Source organism: Gigantopelta aegis, chromosome 8 (assembly GCF_016097555.1).
Source record: "Gigantopelta aegis isolate Gae_Host chromosome 8, Gae_host_genome, whole genome shotgun sequence".
Classification (NCBI taxonomy): domain Eukaryota; kingdom Metazoa; phylum Mollusca; class Gastropoda; order Neomphalida; family Peltospiridae; genus Gigantopelta; species Gigantopelta aegis.
In genome coordinates this window covers 23579703-23601797 of record NC_054706.1, presented here as the reverse complement: position 1 = coordinate 23601797, position 22095 = coordinate 23579703, and the positions used below count along the sequence as shown (strand labels likewise).

The 22095-nt window shown below is 36.0% G+C and overlaps 1 protein-coding gene across 5 annotated transcripts in view; it reads right to left on the bottom strand.

Moving 5' to 3' along the window:
- The window catches only part of LOC121380057 (calcium-dependent protein kinase C-like), a 238559-nt gene that overhangs the window by 23392 nt on the left and 193072 nt on the right, over positions 1-22095 (bottom strand). For all 5 annotated transcript variants that reach the window (XM_041508792.1, XM_041508793.1, XM_041508794.1 and 2 more), the window contains 5 exons: positions 12606-12697; positions 11854-11916; positions 9789-9927; positions 9031-9111; positions 952-1059 (listed from right to left, as the gene is read on the bottom strand). In XM_041508792.1, the coding sequence (XP_041364726.1) occupies positions 952-1059; positions 9031-9111; positions 9789-9927; positions 11854-11916; positions 12606-12697 (483 nt within the window). The remainder of the gene's footprint in view (positions 1-951; positions 1060-9030; positions 9112-9788; positions 9928-11853; positions 11917-12605; positions 12698-22095) is intronic.

The window sequence follows — 22095 nt, the reverse complement described above, 5'->3', positions numbered from 1 at the left end:
GGAATTTTGAGTTGAAAAAGATGTTTTTGGCAACTATTTTTGCTCGACAACAATGTCGGCATGTCGCGGTCATTTTCAGGGATCGATAGCTGATTTTGACAGCTAATTTAATAATAAATTTGAACATTTTACCAACAACACAAATCAACAAATATTGGGATATCAATCGTAATTCTTTTTTTTTTAAATTTCTGGCCAGAAAACCACTGTTAGTGGGAATAATGGACAAAATGTCCGTTAGTAAACGCAATTTGTTTTTGGCTAAATTTTAATCAACTTTAACTGATCTAAAATGTTATTAAATTTTGAAAAATTCATGAAAATAATACTTACCGATTCAAATATCAACTTTATTTTATATATTTATAAAACATTCAAGTGAATATATGGGAGTAAAAATTATAAACTTGTACACACTCAACGTGGTTTTTGTCAAAAATTAATCCAGTAGTTTAAAGGTTAATGGGACAGACCCTAGTTTCAGCCCATGAAAATTAACTACTACGTTTAGTTAATCTACAAACCTGTAACACATTTGGATAAAGTTACAATTGAGTGAAACATGAGTCTGTGACTTTGAAATCGTGAAATAACCTCTAAAAATAGACTAAAACTCGACTCCATAACTGTTACCTCACAGAGGCACGTTTGTTTTTAAAAATATGACAAATGCATTTTGTCGTATTAAAAATGCCAAAATGACCAAAAGAACTTTGGATGTACAGAAATGGATAATCTAAACAATAAAATCTAAGTAAAGTATGATTTCGGTTATCAAAAACGGCTCTAAAAGTAAAAAATATGCGTTAGTGTTTAAAAACTAGGATATGTCCCTTTAATTAACCCACCATCCTGAACAAGACAGCCAATCACAGAAATGCTTGAACATTAATTGGAATTAGTCACAAAGTTTTAAATGGAAATGAAATGAAAGAATCAACAGCTACAAACCCCTTTACATATGGATACAGCTTCCCTCGACATTGCCTTTGGGTAAGACACATTGTGATCTGTGATTGATGTGAACAGCTCCTCCTCATCCTCGCCATCAAACGGTGGCTGCAAACAAAACAACACAATTAAGGCTCGAAATTCTAAACAGGACAACACAATCAAGACTTGAAATTCTAAACAAGACGACACAATCAAGACTTGAAATTCTAAATAAGACAACACAATCAAGGCTTGAAATTCTAAACTGGACAACACAATCAAGACTTGAAATTTTAAACAAGACAATACAATAAAGGCTAAAAATTCTAAACAAGACAACACAATCAAGGCTCTAAATTCTAAACAAGACAATATAATCAAGGCTCTAAATTCTAAACAAGACAACACAATCAAGACTTGAAATTCTAAACAAAAAATTAAAGTTTTTGTTTGTTTAATGACATAGCTAGAGCACACTGATTTATTAATCATCAGCTGCTGGATATCAAAGTTTAACATATAGTCTTAGAGAGGAAACCCGCTACATTTTTCCATTAGCAGCAAAAACTCTTTTATAGCACATACCATGGCCTTTGATATACTAGTCATGGTGTACTGGCTGGAATGAGAAATAACCCAATGGGCCTACCGATGGGGATCGATCCCAAACTGGCTGCACATCATGCAAGTGCTTTACCATTGGACTATGTTCCACCCAATTCTAAACAAGACAACATAATCAAGACTCGTAAATTCATTTTGTGGAGTGAGAAGCAATTTCTGCTTCTCATATTTCAAGATGGATTTCAATGTCAGAAACTGAGAAGCAGTTCTAGAAATCAGTCTCCAAGTTAGACTGGTAGTTTTACTTTTTTAACAACAATGGGAATACTTGAGACAAATGTGGACAAAAACAAGAGAGTTTTATTATCGATTCTGAAAACTTAAAAAATCTTGTTATCTCTGAAATAGTGTCAAAAATAGGATGAAAAAATAAAAGCTGCTTGAGAAGCTGATTATTAGAACACATACAGTGCATTTTGAGTGACATTTGCTGCCAGTCCCTGTCAATTTCGAGTCCTGATAATCTATATGAAAGTGTAAACAAGTTACCAAGGACAGAGAGACTGTTTAATGACAAAACAGCTTGGAAAGGATATCTGCTATTGCGCGGGACAGGGAGAGAAACAGAAGTATTTGTTTCATGACTCCTCAGTACATTGTTTAATCAGTGGTTGTGAGATGTCAAACGTATGGCAGCGGTGAAATTTGATCTAGAGGGTTTAGAGAAAATCCTTTGCCACACAGCAAGGTCTAATCCATAACCATCTACAACAAGGTCTAATCCATGACCATCTACAGCAAGCTCTGATCCATAACCATCTACAGCAAGCTCTGATCCATAACCATCTACAGCAAGCTCTGATCCATGACCATCTACAGCAAGCTCTGATCCATGACCATCCACAGCAAGGTCTGATCCATGATCATTCACAGCAAGGTCTAATCCATGATCATCCACAGCAAGGTCTAATCCATGACCATCCACAGCAAGGTCTAATCCATGACCATCCACAGCAAGGTCTAATCCATGACCATCCACAGCAAGGTCTAATCCATGACCATCTACAGCAAGGTCTAATCCATGACCATCTACAGCAAGGTCTAATCCATGACCATCTGCAGCAAGGTCTAATCCATAACCATCTACAGCAAGGTCTAATCCATGATCATTCAGAGCATGGTCTAATCCATGACCATCTACAACAAGGTCTAATACATCACCATCTACTGCAAGGTCTAATCCATGACCATCTACAGCAAGGTCTAATCCATGACCATCTACAGCAAGGTCTAATACATCACCATCTGCAGCAAGGTCTAATATATCACCATCTGCAGCAAGGTCTAATACATCACCATCTGCAGCAAGGTCTAATCCATCACCATCTGCAGCAAGGTCTAATCCATAACCATCTACAGCAAGGGATATTTTACATACACTTCTCCACCCACAGAAGGTCAGGTCAGGTCATAAGGCTTTACGTGCACATTCAGAACAAGCTGTTGTAGTGCACACCTGTCCGTCCAGGACAGGAAAGGTGGGAGCCGGGAGAGGAGGGACCGCCTGCACTGGCAGGTGCAAGTAAGCACCAGCAGCTCGACCGTGGTTGGTAACAGTTTGGGGGGGAGGAGGGTAATGGTACTATGGAATTTTGAATGGAGCAGAAAATTATGCCAAAGAGAACAGGTGCACAATTTTGATTGAAGAATTTGGGCGCAATTTTGAACGGTTGGCCAGAAAGAAAGTTACCTACAGAACATACTATAGATTTTATATACCAGTCATTGGGGATCACTGGTTAAAGAGAAAATACCCACTAAACCCACCAAGAAATATTACCTAATAATCCACCAAGTGAAAAACAAAAGAAGAAGAAATAAATGCTAATGAAAATCCGATAGCCAGCAGTCTTGATTTATAATATTTAATAAAACCAAGGTCTGCAAATCAAAGTACTGTAAATCAGGAAATGTTAGTGAGCATAAAAGTTTAGCGAATTTAGCGAGGGCATACAAGACGCTAATATTTCACGATGCTAAATTTAAAGATACATGTATTTATATACAATAAGAAAGTTTCTAAAAACATGTGCCGTGATTAACTTAATAAACATACTGGTTACATGCTATTGATTAAACCAAACAATAACAATACATTTAGTGAGTTATATAGCATGCACATTGCTGCAATTTTAAAAATTAAATTTGAATTGTCTGTAACTTGAGCTGCATAACATCAAAATTTATCAAACGTATAATTAGGGAACATTTTGTTCAGCATCGCATTGCGATTTACTACACAAGTTTCAGAGATCATTACACAATTTTAAAACATGAAACAGTAGTTGCTAATCAATTTTCAACTGACTAGAAATATGGCTAATTGATATTTTCAAAACAAAACATTCCCCAATAATTTTCAGCTGATCCTCCAAGTTAAGCTCTTTTTTTTCTATCTTTGATATGACGACTCGCTAAAGTTTTATATAGCCAATATGACCAATAAATGGATTTCGTTAAATTTTAAGAACACTAATATTTCATGCTTTACAGTATTACATGTGCAAGCATGGCGCTAGTAACAAATGATGCTGCCCATAAAAAGATTATAAAATTAAGTATGTGTCACAGTAGCCTTAGCTTCATTATAATATTTATGTCAAATAAGCTGGATATTTCATGTCTTCTGATCAAAATAAACCCAGCTATAGAACCATTAAAAAAGTCGGTGCTTCAAGAAATGCTCCAGTGACCAACATGAATGATAACCTGAGACATTCTTTACGAACAACAGTAATAGAATTAATGCAGATTTTCTTTTTTTAAAAGGTTTTATTATGGCAGAGCAGTACATGTACACTTGAGATCAATACAATCCATCTTAAGACTGCACGTCGAATAAAAGCAATCTTAACTGTATTTTATTTCACTTTCAAACAACTTTATGGATGAGGAATACTATATACATTTTAGATCACTACAATCGATCTTAGACTGCCACATAAATACACCTTCAATATAATCTCTTTTTTTGTGGCGGGTTTCCGTATTTGTCTGGTGAAATTAGCGTCTCCAAATAGCAGTGCATCAATCACACAAAATCGACCAAAAAAACCCCATTTAATGACACCTCAGCATAGTGTTGAAGTTATGGTAATTGTGACCCTTGGTTTAGAGAACGAAAGAAAGGAATGTTTGTCTAGTGATATCCTGATAACAGATTATAAATTTCTAACATATGGTAAATGCAACATTCTGTGGAAAGAAAGAAAAAGAAAAAGAAAAAGAAACAAAGAAACAAAACAAATAAAAAATAAAAACAAAGAAACAAAAATATCCCAGTATATTAGATAATATTCCAATCACTGGATTAAAAGTGTCTAACATATGGTAAATGCGACACTTAGTGAAAGAAAGAAAGAAAGAAAAGAAAGAAAGAAGGAAGGAAAGAAAAAGAAGGAATAAATTTTTAAAAAAGAAAAAGAAAGAAAGAAATGTGTTTAATAATATCTCATTACATTAGGTGTAAAAAGGAAATGGTTTATTTAATGATGCACTCGACATATTTTATTTTCGGTTATGTGGTGTCGGACATATGGTTAAGGACCACACAGATATTGAGGGTGGAAACCTGCTGTCGCCACTGCATGGGCTACTCTTTCCGATTAGCAGCAAGGGATCTTTTATATGCACCATCCCATAGACAGGATGGCACATACCACGGCCTTTGATGTACAAGTTGTGATGCACTGGCTGAAGCAAGAAATAGCCCAATGGGCCCACTGACGGGTATTTATAAAGCCACTGAATTAAGTTTTAGAGATATGTATCATTTCTGTTTTATATAAAATACTCTTTGAGCTACTATGAACTTAAAATAACCAGAAAGAAACTGAATTTGTCAAACATTACCGGTAATAATTCATAAGAAAATCTTAGGTAAAATTAGTTAACAGCAAAACAGCTATAATAAAATTAAGTTAAATAGCCTAAACATTAAGGTGAGCAACTTTAATACATGGGTAAATCTCACAATAGTCCAGTACAGTGAAAGAAACTCAGAAATAGCTCTCTTGTACATACATTCCCACAGACAGGACAGCACATACCAACAAGATACATCCATCACACAAATTAGGTAATCGCTCATTATTATACCGACTCACTTTTGACACATTTCAACAAAATTTCATTAATATATTCTACAGAAAAAAAAGAGAAGAAAAACTGAACATTTTTCCTGTGATGAAATAGTGGAGGGGTTTTTTTTGTGAGCTGCAAATTATCTGGTTGGTTCTGCTATCGAAGAGAATGTGATGATGTTTAAGTTAAGAATTGGCTTGAATGTTCTGCATTTCATCAATTGTCTGTTCTTATGAAATTAATTCTCCTCCTGCATTATATAAACAAGTACAAAAATGCACAGTAATTTAAAAGGTGGTGGATTTTTTTATATATTCCAATCTAGAGTTAATTCACAGCTACAAATGTAAATGGGGATATACACACACACACACACACACACCAGGCGCGGATCCAGGATTTTTAAATAGGGGGGGCCCGAGATTCCTAGGGGGGTCCGGGGGCATGCTCCCCCGTGAAATTTTGAAATTTAAGTGGCCTGAAACGCGATTTCCTCGCATCTGAGTAACAAAATAGCTATATTAACGTATGTTTTTGGTATTGTCATACTGTTTTTGTTATCTTCAAAATTTCATAAACTCTGGTCTCTTCTTTTTTTTAAAAGTTAAAGTGGTCATCTCTCCTTCCCATATTAGGCTGGTTTTCCGTTGACTGCGGCTGCCGGTAAATGGGAAGAAATATCGAAACAGTTGTTTCAGTAATATACATTGCTTTGAACAACTGGGCCAATGTGTATCAACAGCCATGGTATGTAATAATAATTAAGACCAACCCAACGTCATAGGAAGTGATGTCAGACATGACATTTAAAGGGACATTCCTGCGTTTGCTGCATTGTAAGATGTTTCCAACTAATAAAATATTTCTACGATTAAACTAGCATATTAAATATATTTTCTTGTTTAGAATATTAGAGTCTGTATATCCAATGTGATTTTGGTCGTCTTAATATTTGTAAGAAGCCCAAACTGGATATTGGCTTCAACTAATTTCGTACGTACGAAAAAATTGTTTTCAGAAAATAAAATGAAAGTTATCCTAGTACAAATATTAAAGCAGTCAGAAACATGTTTAATATACAGTCAGTAACATTTTATGCAGAAACATATATTTGTTATGTAATTACAATCATTAAAAAGTCTCTGTTGGTCGATACCATCTTAAAAATTGCAGCAAACTCAGGAATGTCCCTTCAAGACGATTTTCATGAACAAAATATAATTTAAAGACTCTTGGGAAATAAGTGCATTTTTGTGTAATTCCACTCTAGTGTATGCTATAGTTAAAAAATAATAATAACTTGACCCCAAAAATAGGGGGGCCCGGGCCCCTTGGGCCCCCCACTAAATCCGCGCCTGCACACAGAAAAAGAGTTCCTGTGCATAAAATAAACTGACCTCAAACCAACTGTAATTTTAGTAAAGGGTTTGAATGTCTGATTAATGTGGACATGCCATAATTGTGCAAATTGACTCGATCATGTTTACAAAAGGTCAAAAAATAATTTCTTGTAAATGATTAGATTTTTTTTATTAAATATATACCTTATACAATACACACACCAGAACATTGTCCCCACTAGTACCATATATATATATATATTTATATATATATATATATATATATATATATTTATATATATATATATATACAAGTACATTTATTACTAGCCTGAAATGTGCAGTAGTTCCAAGGCTGGTAGATATTAATTTATACTGCAATGCCTATGGAGAAGTATGAGGCCACATATAATACATCACCCTTCCTGTTTTTATCCCATTCCAAACAGTGCACCTCCCAATAAATAAAAAAAACCAGCTTAAAAAATCCTTACTGCTATTTTGCAGCTGTAACTATGTGACAACAGCAGGATTCCTCTCTCACTTTCAATCGTTGCAATAACCATATACATTTTGTGCAGGTGCATTAGTTTAAATCTGCTAAGTGTCATTAAACAAAAATGTTTTTCAGTTTCTACTCTCACTTTCTATAGAGCAAACTAGCAATAACCATATATTAGACATCAAAATTAAATAGCTTAAATGTGCTAATTAGTGTCATTAAATACAAAAAATAAGTTTCTTTTGATATACTGCAACTAAGTCAAAGAAAAACAAAATTCGACTCCTAACATTATTCTTCATTCTGATATTCAGTGACTGTTAAGAAATGATGCTTTCATCAAATCAGAAAGATGCAGCATGGTATATATTTAAAAATCTTGTCAGCCACCAACACTATATTTAACATTACATAATTACGATAATACACATTTTATCAAGGAGAGTAATTTTTAGTTCACCGTAGCATGTGAATTTTTATGGTATTAATATGCTATAAGTTAGGGGACCAATTAATCAATTTTTTTCCAAGGCAAAATTTGAAGCATAAAAAAAATAGGCAGTAGCGGGGGTAGCAGTAGCCAAACAAAAATTACACCAAAGCACACACTGGTTATTGGAGAAATTACACCAAAGCATACATACGTTGGTTATTGGAGAAATTACACCAAAACATACATACGTTGGTTATTGGAGAAATTACACCAAAGCACACGCTGGTTATTGGAGAAATTACACCAAAGCACACACTGGTTATTGGAGAAAATACACCAAAGCACATGCTGGTTATTGGAGAAATTACACCAAAACATACGTTGGTTATTGGAGAAATTACACCAAAGCACATGTTGGTTATTGGAAAAATTACACCAAAGCATATGTTGGTTACTGAAGAAATTATACCACAGCACACGTTGGTTACTGAAGAAATTATACCATAGCACACGTTGGTTACGGGAGAAATTATACCATAGCACACGATGGTTACTGAAGAAATTATACCAAAGCATACATTGGTTACTGGAGAAATTATACTAAAGCATACATTGGCTACTGGAGAAATTATAGTAAAGCACATGTTGGTTACTGGAGAAATTACACCAAAGCACACGTTGGTTACTGGTAAAATTATACCATAAAACAATTTTTCAATCTCAAGATATCTTGGAATCTCAAGATTACAGAGTTCAGGATAATGAAGTTTATTTTTCTTTAACAACACCATTAGAGCACATTGATTGATTAATCATCAGCTACTGTATGTCAAACATTTGGTAATTCTGATATGTATAGGCTTCAAAAGAAAATCTGCTATATTTTTTCCCCATAGAAGTAAAGCATCTAGCCGTATTGAGTTGCTTGGGTGATAAACCAATAGTTTTTTTCCCCTATCTCAACTTGGTAAATTTGTGGTCCTCAACTATATTACTACAATACACTAGACAAAGCTTCTGTGAGAGCTAGTGACAGTCTCATACATTTGCATACAATGCTGTGTTGTGAAATTAATGATATCAATTACTAATTTCAAATAAAATATAAATATTACCTGGCCTGCCAGCATTTCATATAACAACACTCCGAAGGCCCACCAGTCCACGGACTTGCCATACGGCTGATATAAGACAATCTGCAAAAGAAAACAATAGAAATATACATACATTTAGACTTTGAAATGGAAAGAAAGAAAGAAATGTTTTATTTAATGACACACTTAACACATTGTATTTATGGTTATATGGCATCAGATATATGGTTACGGACCACACAGATATGGGCTACTCTTTTTGATTAGCAGCAAGGGATCTTTTATATGCACCATCCCACAGACAGGGTAGTACATACCACGGCCGTTCATATACCAGTCGTGATGCACTGGCTAGAGTGAGAACTAAGTAAAAACTGGAACTTTGAAATGGTGGCATAGTATTTTAGTTACCATTTTAAAATGATCAGTATACACAAGGATTTTGAGACTACTGCTAAAGCAATACACGTCTCCTAACTGACCCAACAATTTTTCTTATCTCCTAAATTCAAGGGTCACATCTATGTGAAAAGTGGGTAAATCAACATGAACATTAAACTTGATCACTAACAGTACATGATAAAGCTATACACCATATTACAGCTCAATATCTTGAGTCAATGTAAAGAAAAAAACGTTCGGAAATCTGTATGTGGGACAGACAAACAGACAGAATGATGGAGCTCCGGTTGAACAGGTAGGGGACTAATAACTCTCAGGTCTGACAGCACTAATAAAAGACGGCTGGTAAATTTAATGTATAATATTAAAATTCTTACCTCTGGAGCAATATAATCAGGTGTACCACAGAATGTTCGAGTTGTTTGATCACTCATTATTCCCTCTTTACACATTCCAAAATCTGCTATTTTGATATGTCCCTCAGAGTCCAACATCACATTATCTAGCTTCAAATCTCTGAAATAAAATGGTTTTAGCACTTTAAAAAAGTTATCCCCGGTGATTTAGTTAGGGACATTTGAACAATTAAATCATAGTTGTAAAAGTTATGGAATTCATGAAGAGTGCAAGATAAAACAAATATGAATGGTGATGATGGACAAAAAATCCCGTAATTTTGCCTTGACTAATTACTGAATTGTTCCTTGTGAATCAAATCAAAGAATAGTCCGAGTTCTATTGTTTGAATTGGGTTTTTTCATTATTTGTTCAGAAATGCACAATAGTTTGAATAAATATATTTCCATTTTTACTTTTTATTATTTGTGGTAAAGTACTAGGCTGCTGTTCGATCAATCTCGGACTCTGACTGACCCCTTTCAATGGACCCAATTGGGCCATTTCTTGTTACAGCCAGTGCTTCAAAGATTAGAGTCAGTAGCCAAAATGTGGGTTGGGAAACTGTAAACAAACCTTTATTTACCTACCTACAAGATTTTATTGAAAAATTACCATCTATATTGAGTATTTTCTATTTAATTTGCAGGTTCCACACTTTAAATAAGATTTCTTTATTCAAAGATTTCATCAGACTAATTACTGATTATTTCATAATTCTACAAGGAATAAGAATACTGAGCACTGCATGTCTGGGATTTTTTTATCAGTACATGTACATGTATAATACTGTCAATGAATAAAATCTTTGGAATAAAAAAAAAACAACTTAATTTTATTTCATTGCTCCATGAATCCCTGGTTACATATATACAGCATGCTACTGCACTTTCTACGAGTGTAAATCACTGGCATAGCCAATTTTATATTGGGGGACCACCCACATTGTGGGGTGTGTGTGTGTGTGTGTGTGTGTGTGTGTGTGTGTGTGTGTGTGTGTGTGTGTGTGTGTGTGTGTGTGTGTGTGTGTGTGTGTGTCATATCAGTCATATTATGGGGTGACAGGAAAATATATAACATTGAGTGTGGGGAAAAAAAGATGTGTGAGTGTGAAGGGGCAATGGTGGAGATGACCTTTTTCAAGCTGCAACTTAATTATCACTAAAAATAAATTCCTGCATCAATCTACTCCTGCCAGATGAAATAGTTCTGACAAACTTTTCTATTTCTGACAGTGCGTAGTATATAATTATAATTTGTTTCATTTGTCCAGACCCAACTTTGTAAACATGTATGTTTTACAAAAAAATAATTCCACCATTTTTGTGAAAAGAATTTCTGTTTGTCCAAATAACAGTTTCAAGACGTTTCTTTCTGTGAAGTAACTTTAATTTGCTTTCCTCGGCTAGAAATCTTTATCATCACAAACATAGACCTTATTGATCATGCTCCAGACCACAGTTGACATAACATCTGTTATACCACGAAAACTGAGGCACCAAGCTTAATTACAAATCTGTGGTCCAATCAAGTCTCAACATCAACCAGCCTCTGTGGCGCAGTGGTTAAGCCATCAGACTATAGGCGGGTAGGGACAGGGTTCGCAGGCCGGTACTGGCTCTAACCCAGAGCGAGTTCTTAAGGGATCAGTGGGTAGGTGTAAGGCCACTACACCCTCTTCTCTCTCACTAACCACCTAACAACTAACCCACTGTCCTGGACAGACAGCCCAGTTCGCTGAGGTGTGTGCCCAGGACAGCGTGCTTGAACCTTAATTGGATATAGGCATGAAAATAAGTTGAAATGAATGTCTCAACATCTTATAACCTAAAACAATCTGTTACACCAGGAAAACTGAGGCACCATGTTTTAATTACAAATCTGCTCACTTTAAGTTGTGGTCTCGATTGTCTCACCATCTTATAACCTAATGCCAAATGTCAATGAAACATTGCATACATATATGATGTATGTATACCAGTATATTAATGATATGCATGCTTTTCCTTAATATCCAGTTTATCTAGGACTCTTTTTAAAACTTACCTATAAATTATTCCTTGTGAATGTAAATAAAAAAGACCGACTGCTACTTCTGCTGCGTAAAATCTGTCAAAAGAAAAACAACAAAAAATATAACCATAGTATCTCATCAATGAAATTATCTATGACTTTTATTGCCCACCTTGTAAACTTTGGCTCTCAAACACATATTTTTAAAACTGAAAACCTTCAAAAATAATATTTATACATGCATGTAATAAGAGGCTGAATACTGTAATCAATCATTTAATGAGGGTACAATACTGGTAGATTCAGTTGGCACCCCCATTTACTTACTGCATGTAGTGGAATATGATGAGTATCTACAATGCAAAAACATTATTTCCTTGAAAATGTCCAGTATCCACTGTGTATAACCAGAAGTTAACTTTACGTACATATGGTAGTTGGTGTTAATTAAAAGTAAGATCGATCCACACCAAACCCAAAGTAGAAAATGAATTCTGGACATTCAGTGTTTCAAAACAGTAGAGTAAAAACTTACAATTTGTTTTGTTTAATGACATCACTAGAACACATTGATTTATCAATCATCAGCTAATGGATGTCAAACACATGATAGTCTTAGAGATAACCAAATACACTTTTTTTTTATTAGCAGCAAGGTATATTTTATATGCACTTTCCCACAGGCAGGATAAAAAAGGGTAAGGGTACTACACTACAGAGAATATGATGTCCAATAGGTTGTGAGTAAGTGTTTGGTGCTTATGGACAACATCTGTATCACTTACGCTGCTACTGGCTCTTTGAATTTTCCTTCTTGTTGAATTCGATACATTAAATCACCACCATTCACGTACTCCATCACAAAGTAGAGACGATCCTGCAAAATTAACACATCTGTGATATCCAGTGCAAAAATAACACATACATCTGGTCTTCTGACATCCTGCAAAATTAGCACATTTGTGATTGCCATTGTGCAAAAATAAAACTTACATCTGGTCTCCTGACTTTGATGAGGCAATAGGTGACAGGGTTAAATTAACCCTACCCACTGCCAAATTAACCCATTGCTAATTTTTATACAAAGTGGTTTCAACATTTGATCTTTGACAAATAAAATATTCCTTAAATTAACCACATTTTAATAATTTTCAAGGAAATCTAGGTATCTGAAAATGGGCAAATCCAAAATTTGTTCCAGTGTAAGCACTCCAAAACCAAAGTGCTATGGAATAGTTAGTGTGACTTTTTGGGGGGATGTGGGGTAGAAGGGAATGTGAAACCTCAAAAGACTGGTGACCATTTACATTACACTACCACGCTAACAGCGTATATTACTTAGAATAAATAACTGTCAGGGTCCCAGTGGATGAGTGGTACCAGTAGACATAGAAAGGATATTAAAGGAGCTACTATGGCCAACAGCTTAGGGTATAAATACTACAATCCCTCACTCTTAAAGAAAATCAGAAAAAAATGGGGCTAAGCTACTATTTCAGAAATACATGTGATGGAAAGCATCTTTAACTACCCTAGTCTCGCACAAAAATTGTTATCCTATTTTCAGTAGGCCCCTACATATGTTTCAAAGTACAACAGTAGCTGGTACATTGGCAGGATTGGTAGCATTAACTGTGGAATGAAAAGTTTGGTGCACCTCAAACTTTGGCCGCTGAGGTATTATTTGGAAATGGTTTATTTAATGATGCACTCAACATATTTTATTTACGGTTATATGGTGTCAGATATATGGTTACGGACGACAGAGATATTGAGGGAGGAAACCTGCTGTCGTCACTTCATGGGCTACTCTTTTTGATTAACAGCAAGGGATCTTTTATATGCACCATCCCATAGACAGGATAGCACATACCACGGCCTTTGATGTATCAGTCATGGTGCACTGGCTGGAGCGAGAAATAGCCCAATGGACCCACTAACGGGGATTGATCCCAAACTGACTGCGCATCAAGCGAACGCTTTACCACTGGGCTAAGTCCTGCCCGAGATATTATTTGGTGTACTGTTAGCCATTTATGATCAATTATATCATCTTTGAAATAAGAAGTATTTTAATTGAAAGAAAAACTAAATTCTTCAGGCATACGTTCTGATTAAAACTCCATGCAAATATTGTAGTTAGTTGTTCTACTGTTTTTATTGAAGATCCCCATGGTTCTAGATATGATCAGATACTCCACTGCAAACTTCGTCTAGACATCAGTGATCTTAATGGTTATAGATTCTTTTGATATACATGTGTATCTCAGATGATCTGTCTTGTTCTTGTGGGCATCCTATAGAAGATACAGATCATTTCATTATCTACTGTCCCCTGTATGATGAACATCTAAATTATAGAATGATTTTATTGGGAAATCTTGGAAAATGAACAAATTATTAAAATTACCTTAAAATTAATTATTGCTACTAAACATTTTTGCTAAAGTTAACACATAACTTTAATGCTAGACATCTACCAACCCAAAGTAAAAGTTCTACAGTTTTCTACTCACTATATCCCCCCTGCCCACCTCTCTTTTTTTTCTTCTTTGGTCAAGTCTACATAGGTCTGTTTTATCTTAATATGTATCTGCTTGTAACATGTAGGGAGAGATTTTAATATAGGCTAAAAGCCTGCTGACCAATCCCATTGTATTTTGACAATAAATATTGTTTAACCAAATGGTTGACTTAATTTTAGGCTTTGACCTGCAAATTACAAGTTACATGTAACTCTCAGGTTTGTACATGGAATGCTTGGGGAAGTGCCATGGATGGAAAGGTGGTTTCATCCAAAAGTATTGGCACAAAGTTGTGTCAGAGGAACGTCAAAAAAAGGTTTGATCTGCATATGGAGAAAATTGACATGTGATTAAGGACCTCACAGATAGGAGAGAGGAAACCCGACGTCGACACTTCATGGGCTACTCTTTTCAATTAGCAGCAAGTTATCTTTTATATGGACCATCCCACAGACAGGATAGCACATACTACAGCCTTTGTTATGCCAGTCGTGGTGCATGCACTGGCTGGAATGAAAAATAGCCCAATGGGCCTACAGACGAGGATCGATCTCAGACCGACTGCACATCGAGTGAGCGCTTTACTACTGGGCTATATCCCGCCCTGCTTTTTTAAAGACAAATTTAAACAAGAATATTTAAGCAAGGAACAGTTGAGTTAATTTCTAAAATGCTACATATACATTTACCTCATTTTGAGAAACGTGGGGTTTTTTTTTTTTGCTACAGGCAGAAGCTTTTTGTATTGTCTCGTATGAAAGTGCTACTTTTACTGTTCATAACTCCTTGTTTTATGTTAAGGTATGCAAAATATTCAGCTTAATTTTGTCACCTTTCCTTAGCGTAAACTAACGTCTGCCTAAAGACATTTATGAATTCATCACTTCTCACCAGTTGGTGTGAAGAAAGAAATGACTCCTCCCATAGTATAAACCATCATGTATTGGCTGCCAACCATTTTCTCATGTTTCAAATGGTCTGAAATATGACAAGTACACAAAGCACGCAAGATAACGAAGAAACCTCTTTGCATGCCTTCACATACAGGCACAGCTAATTAAATAAAAGCAAAACAATACACACGAACATAAACCTGTCACCATGATATATATATATACTGCTAACTATTTTCTCATATTTCAAACAATGAGCTATAAAAATCATCTGTCTTTATGACTATATAAAGTGCTGCCATTGTTAATTAAGGACAAGCAAATTGAAAATGTCATGATATACATATATGTATATACATACATGTACCACCAACTATTTCTTTACATTTCAAACAATGAGCTATGGCCTGTAAAAATAACACTTGAACCATATAACGCAATAAAGAAAGCATCTGTCTTTATAACTATATAAAGCACTGCCATTGTTAAAGGGACATACCCTAGTTTTTAAACACTAAGGCATATGTTTTACTATTAGAGCCATTTTTGGTAACTAAAATCATACTTTACTTAGATTTTATTGTTTAGATTATCCATTTCCGTGCATTCAAAGTGTTTTTGGTCATCCTGGTGTTTTTAATATCACAAAATGCATTTCTCATATTTTTAAAAACGCATGTGCATCTGAGAGATAACAGTTATGGAGTCGAGTTTTAGTCTATGTTTAGAGGGTATGTCATCATTTCAAAGTCACAGACTCATGTTTTACTCAATTGTAACTTTATCCAAATGTGTTTTACGTTTGTAGATTAACTAAACTTAGTGTCAGTGTTCTCGCTGGGTGAAAATTAAAGGAGGGCGGCGCGCAGCACCACACCCTTCAAAAAAAACCAACGAAAAGTAAGAAAAAAAGAGATTTTTTTTTTTTTAATTGGGGTGGGGGTGGGGAGGGGGGAGAGAGAGCTTGGTGGTTACCATGTTATTGTGTGTTGATAGACTTTGTGGAAAGACACACTCCTTATTTTGATTACAAAAAGTTTACACGAAATATACTACTCAAAAGAATTTAAGGGTCAAACATTTATAACCAAATAAGTTTCAGAGTGTATTAGATTGATGATGTAAACTACACCAAATTTTTTATTTATTGTTCCATATTTACAAAAAACCACAAATAAACGTCACTGTATACAAGAAAGTCACATGACATGCTGTCAAAGTTGAAGGTTGTCAAACATGGATTTTACACATTAGAACATTCGTTTAATAGTGTGTGAATCCACCCCTGGCGCGAATACACTCGACACATCGTTGCCTCATGCTGTTCATCAGACTTCTGAAGAACTCTTGGGGAATGGCCTGCCACTCTGCCATAAGAAGTTGACCCAGATCATGAAGGTTGGCCGGAGGGGCATGGTTATCCCGAACTCTCCTGCCTAATTCGTCCCAGGCGTGCTCTATTGGGGCCAAGTCAGGCGAATATGCTGGCCAATCCATCCTGGCGATACCTTGTTGTCTGAGAAAGTCCATTACCACCCTGGTGCGGTGGGGTCTGGCATTGTCATCCTGCAGAACTGCCCCGCCGCCAATCTGCTGAAGGTCTGGGAGAACCAACGGACGGATAATCTCATTCAGATAGCGGATTCCATTCAGATTGCCATCCACCACATAGAGGGGGGTCCTGTGGTGGATAGAGATGCCGCCCCACACCATGATGCTGCCACCACCGAACCGGTGACGTTGTCTAACGTTAACGTCAGTGAAGCGCTCCCCAGGACGTCTATAGACACGAACCCGACCGTCGTTGAACTGGAGACTAAACCTGGACTCATCAGTGAACATCACTCGACCCCACTGAACACGTTGCCACCGCAGATGAAGCATGCACCAGTGACGTCTGGCCGTTCTGTGACGTGGTAGGAGTGGTGGTCGAACAGCCTGGCGACGGCAGCGTAGATTATTGGCTCTCAGACAATTGCGTATGGTTTGATCAGACACTCGAGTTCCAGTCGCAGTCCGCAGATTGTCACGTAATCGGCGTGCAGTGGTTGTGCATTGACGTAGAGCCATATTGGTGATGTAGCGGTTCTCTCTGTTTGTAGTGCTTCGGGGTCTTCCCGAACGTGGACGATTTCGAACAGAATTCGTTGCTTGGTACCGTTGCCACAGTCGGCCAACGACACTCTGACCGACACCAAGTCTCAGAGCAACTTTTCTTTGCGTATTGCCATCATGGAGCCAAGCAATAGCCCTTCCTCGATCTTCGATAGTCAGTTGAAGTCGTACCATTGTCGAATTTGGAGTGTGCACCGTACACAAACGCAAGCTCCAATTATACGGAAATTCAGTATTGGGAACATGGAATACATGTGCAAAGCGTGCAAATGAAGCGCTTTGTGAAAAAGCAAGTTATGGGCACTTAGCAGACCTTTCGCTCTAATTTACGTGCAAATGTAAACATGTTTTCGCCATTAGAACTAGTCGACAGTGTCAATGACAGTGGATTTTAATTCATTTATGGGTTGCTTAGACCCACTTTCGTCAAAATGGAACAATACCATGTGTGACATTATGGTCTAGCTAATATAATTGACATTCAGAAAATAATGTCGAAAATATCGTCTGACCCTTAAATTCTTTTGAGTAGTATATATAAGCAAACTCATCTTTTAATTGAACCGAATATGTTATCGGTCTGATATTCACTGGCAGTTCCGGTTTTGCTGAACCGATCAAAGTTTTAATATTATTATTTTAATAAAGATTTCAAGATATACAAAAAACAAAAAAGATACATGTTTTGTTATTCCCATCTTCATCGAATGAATCGATCGCTGTGATAAAATATCGCCAACTGATAAAAAGTTTCGTTTTTGTAGTGGCGGTATATATATTATTTGGCACCCAAGATGAATGATTTTAATGCTAAACACTACCAATTCCGTTGATTTTATAAGCGGTGATATCCCCCCAAAATGAAAAGTTTACAATATGTCATAAGAACTGCTGAATAAACAAAATAACAGAAATGACAGAAAGTAAAAATCGTCAGTTACAATCAATTATATCTGTAACTGAGGACAAAATATCAGACGACAGTTAGTGGAAACAAAAGATAGAGAGACCGTTCTGATCATGTGACAAATTTGGCGCCAAATAAGGGGTTTTTTCAGTCGGAGATTGCCGAATCCATAAAAACTTTAAATGTTTTCTTTGCTCAAATAAAATATAACTTTTATTGTGTTTATTAAACATACAAATGGATACAGGTATGGGACAAAATAGAGGCTGTTAAAAATACTATTAAATTACGTTACGGTAACTGTCAAAATGTTTGGTCAGTTGCTTTTTCGTACACAACGCGGCTTGTTTTCTTTGATGTCCAGTATGCAGACTGATCATTGTCGGTTGTTTTTTTATGTGTGGAAAAAAGTGTGCATTTGGAAATAGCGGAGATAGGTGCTGGAAAATATAGTAGGGTGCTGGAAAATAAAGAGGGGTGCAGAAAAATAAAGGAGAGCAGATAACGTGAAAGGAGGGCGGCAAAATGCAATAGCAGGGCGGGCTGCCCTGCTTAAATGGAGCAGCGAGAACACTGCTTAGTGTGCATTTTCATGGGCTGAAACTAGGGTCTGTCGCTTTAAGGACAAGCAAATTGAAAATGTCTTCATTTTATTTATCCTATAACGTATCTATAATATCCATGCCACAAACCCATTTGATACTTACAATTATTAACTTGGTTATTAATGTTTTGCTGTCAATAGGTCACTTGTTTATAGCCAAAAAGACTTGTATATTTGAGCATAAAATGTTTATGAGATATACAATGTAGATGAAGTGTGTGACATCAAACTACATTTGTGCTAATCATGAGGCAACTTCAGAACATTGATTTACTAGATATCAAATTAAAATCTTATTTTAGAAGTGTTATAGGGTAAATAGAATTCGCTACTCATGTTTTTTAATAAGTATTTGTCTCAGCAGAGCCTCGACAAATATCACTTAACTAAGACTCGGTTGATATTTTCCATATTAAAAAATACTTGTGACGAATCCTCTATACATACACACTACCAAGTATTTTCTCATCATATTTCAAACAATGAGCTATGGCCTGTAAAAATAACACTTGAACCACATAAGGCAATACAGAAATGCTCTGCCACTGCTAATTAAGGGCAAGCAAATTGAAAATGTCATCATAATATGTATACAGTGAAACCCCTCTAAACTGGGCACCTAAGGAACAAGTAAAATGACCGGTTTTAAGAGGTATCCAGTTTAGAGAGGTTAATTTCTGTACTGATTTTAAAAAAAGGACTGTGAAAAATGTCCGGTTTTGAGGGAATTCCGGTTTACAGAGGGTCCAGTTTTGAGAGGTTTCACTGTATATACTCCAAATATTTTCTCATGTTTCAAATGAGCTATTGATAGTAAAAATAACATTTGAACCATATAACACAATAAAGAAATCCTCTGTCTTTACAACCATAAAGCACCGCCATTGCTAATTATTGGCAAGCAAATTAAAAATGTCATCGTATGATGTATATATACTGCCAACTATTTTCTCACGTTTCAAACAGTCCCAGCTATATAGTGTCTCTAAAAATTGAGATCAATAACTCGGCAGTGGACACAGTATGTGATGACTGAAGCCCAGGGACAGTATCACTGGGATCCCCAGAGGAAGCTGGCGACATTATAATTGATATTGCACTATCGAAAGCAGCTGACGAGGTACACGGCACCAGTGTCAATGACAATATTCTGATGAATCGGCAGACAACAGGCAAACACGTAGAACAAACAGATCACATAAATTGGTCTTCCAGTGAGGACATGCAGGGCTCACTCTGCCCATAGAACAAACTAGGTCAGGTCAGGTCAGGTCAGGTGATAGGTTTTAATGTGCACATTCAGAACAAGCTGTTGTAGCACACGCCTGTCATGGGCAAAGGCATCAACTTTCATCGGCTCCTCCGAGAACAAAGTAACCAACTGCTAATTATTATACAAAGTGGCTACAACATTTAGTACTGTAGATCATTAAATTTTAACAATCTTATAAATTTCAGCAGAAATCCAAATAAGTGATATACATGTATTAGCAATATACAACTTTAGCGAGGTCGGCATATCAGACAGTATTAAAACAAATTGCAGGATTGGCTGAAAAAATAGTTTTAATATATTTTAAATGTAAATTTATCAGAAAATTGCAGTAATGTGCAAGATAACTAACTACATGTGTATTTGTTCTTTGCTATATTTACAGTTTAGTCAATAGTATATAACAATATCTGTGTGTTTGACAAAACAACTGTACAAAAGTTTGACAAAACAGTCTATTTTATGTCTTTTTAAATTTCAAACATAATTATGCTAAACTATTAAAATACCCAAGACTGTGCTTTAGAATTGAATAAAAAAAAATGAAAACATGAAAAATTATATAATTTAAAAAGAAATTGTAAAACAAAATTCATATAAATTACATGTATATTGTTGTATTTTCCAGAGCTAAAATGTTATTACATTTAAAAACAAAAAAGTAAGTATTCCAGAATAAAGTGAAATTAACCAGACATGACTGTGGTGTAAATCAAATGACTAATTTAATTAAGTCATATGAGGTACGTGTAACATTGTATGAAAACAACATGCACACAGAACAGAACTCGGAATCAAATGCAATGATTAAATTAAGCCATTGATGTGCATGTGGGAAAGCTTGATATCTCCATGGTGCTAGACCAATTATTTTAAAACAGCAAAAAAGTAAAAGTATTCTGTTAAAATTCTTTGGATCCTATATCACTGCTTTGTCGGTATACAATCTACACCATGAGAAAAATCAAGGTCAGCTGAAGATCACTCTCCTTAAATGGTGCTAGGTGAGCAATCACATGAAGTTCCAAAAGTTAAAAGTTTGTTTTGTTTAACAACACCACTAGAGCACATTTAATAATTAATCATCGGCTATTGGAAGGAAGGAAGGAAATGGTTTATTTAACGATGCACTCAACACATTTTATTTAGTTATTTGGCTTCAGACATATGGTTAAGGACCACACAGATATTGAGAAAGGAAACCCACTGTCGCCACTTCATGGGCTACTCTTTTCGATTAGCAGCAAGGGATCTTTTATATGCACCATCCCACAGACAGGGTAGTACATACCACGGCCTTTGATATACCAGTCATGGTGCACTGGCGGGAACGAGAAATAGCGCAATGGGGCCACTAACAAGGATCGACCGCAAACTGACCACACATCGAGTGAGTGCTGTACCACTGGGCTATACCCCACCCCAACAACGACACCACTAGAGCACATCGATTAATTAATCATCGGCTATTGGATGTCAAACATTTGGTAGTTCTGTTGTAGTCATCAGAGGAAACCAGCTACATTTTTCCTAATGCACCAAGGGATCTTTTATTTGCACATTCCCACAGACAGCAAAGCTAGTACATACCACTGCCTTTGACCAGTTGTGGTGCACTGGTTGGAATGAAAAACCCCAATACATTGAATGGATCAGAAGTGGTTCAATCCTACAACACAAGCACGTCAACTGACGGAGCCAAGTTTCAATTAAAATGTTTTAATAAGTTTATTTCAAGGTGATTAGTTTGATCCTAACTTAAAACTTTCCATGTGAATGTGGAGGGAAGTGAAGACTGTACTGTCTGCCCATCTGTCTGTCTGTCTGTGTGTGTCCTGCATATAGTTTACCAGAATTTCTTTCACAATGCATCAATCAAGCCATTGATGAAATTTTGTGAATAACTTTATCATGTAGTGTTACAGATACATGTCACCTACAAGGCCCAACACATGTTC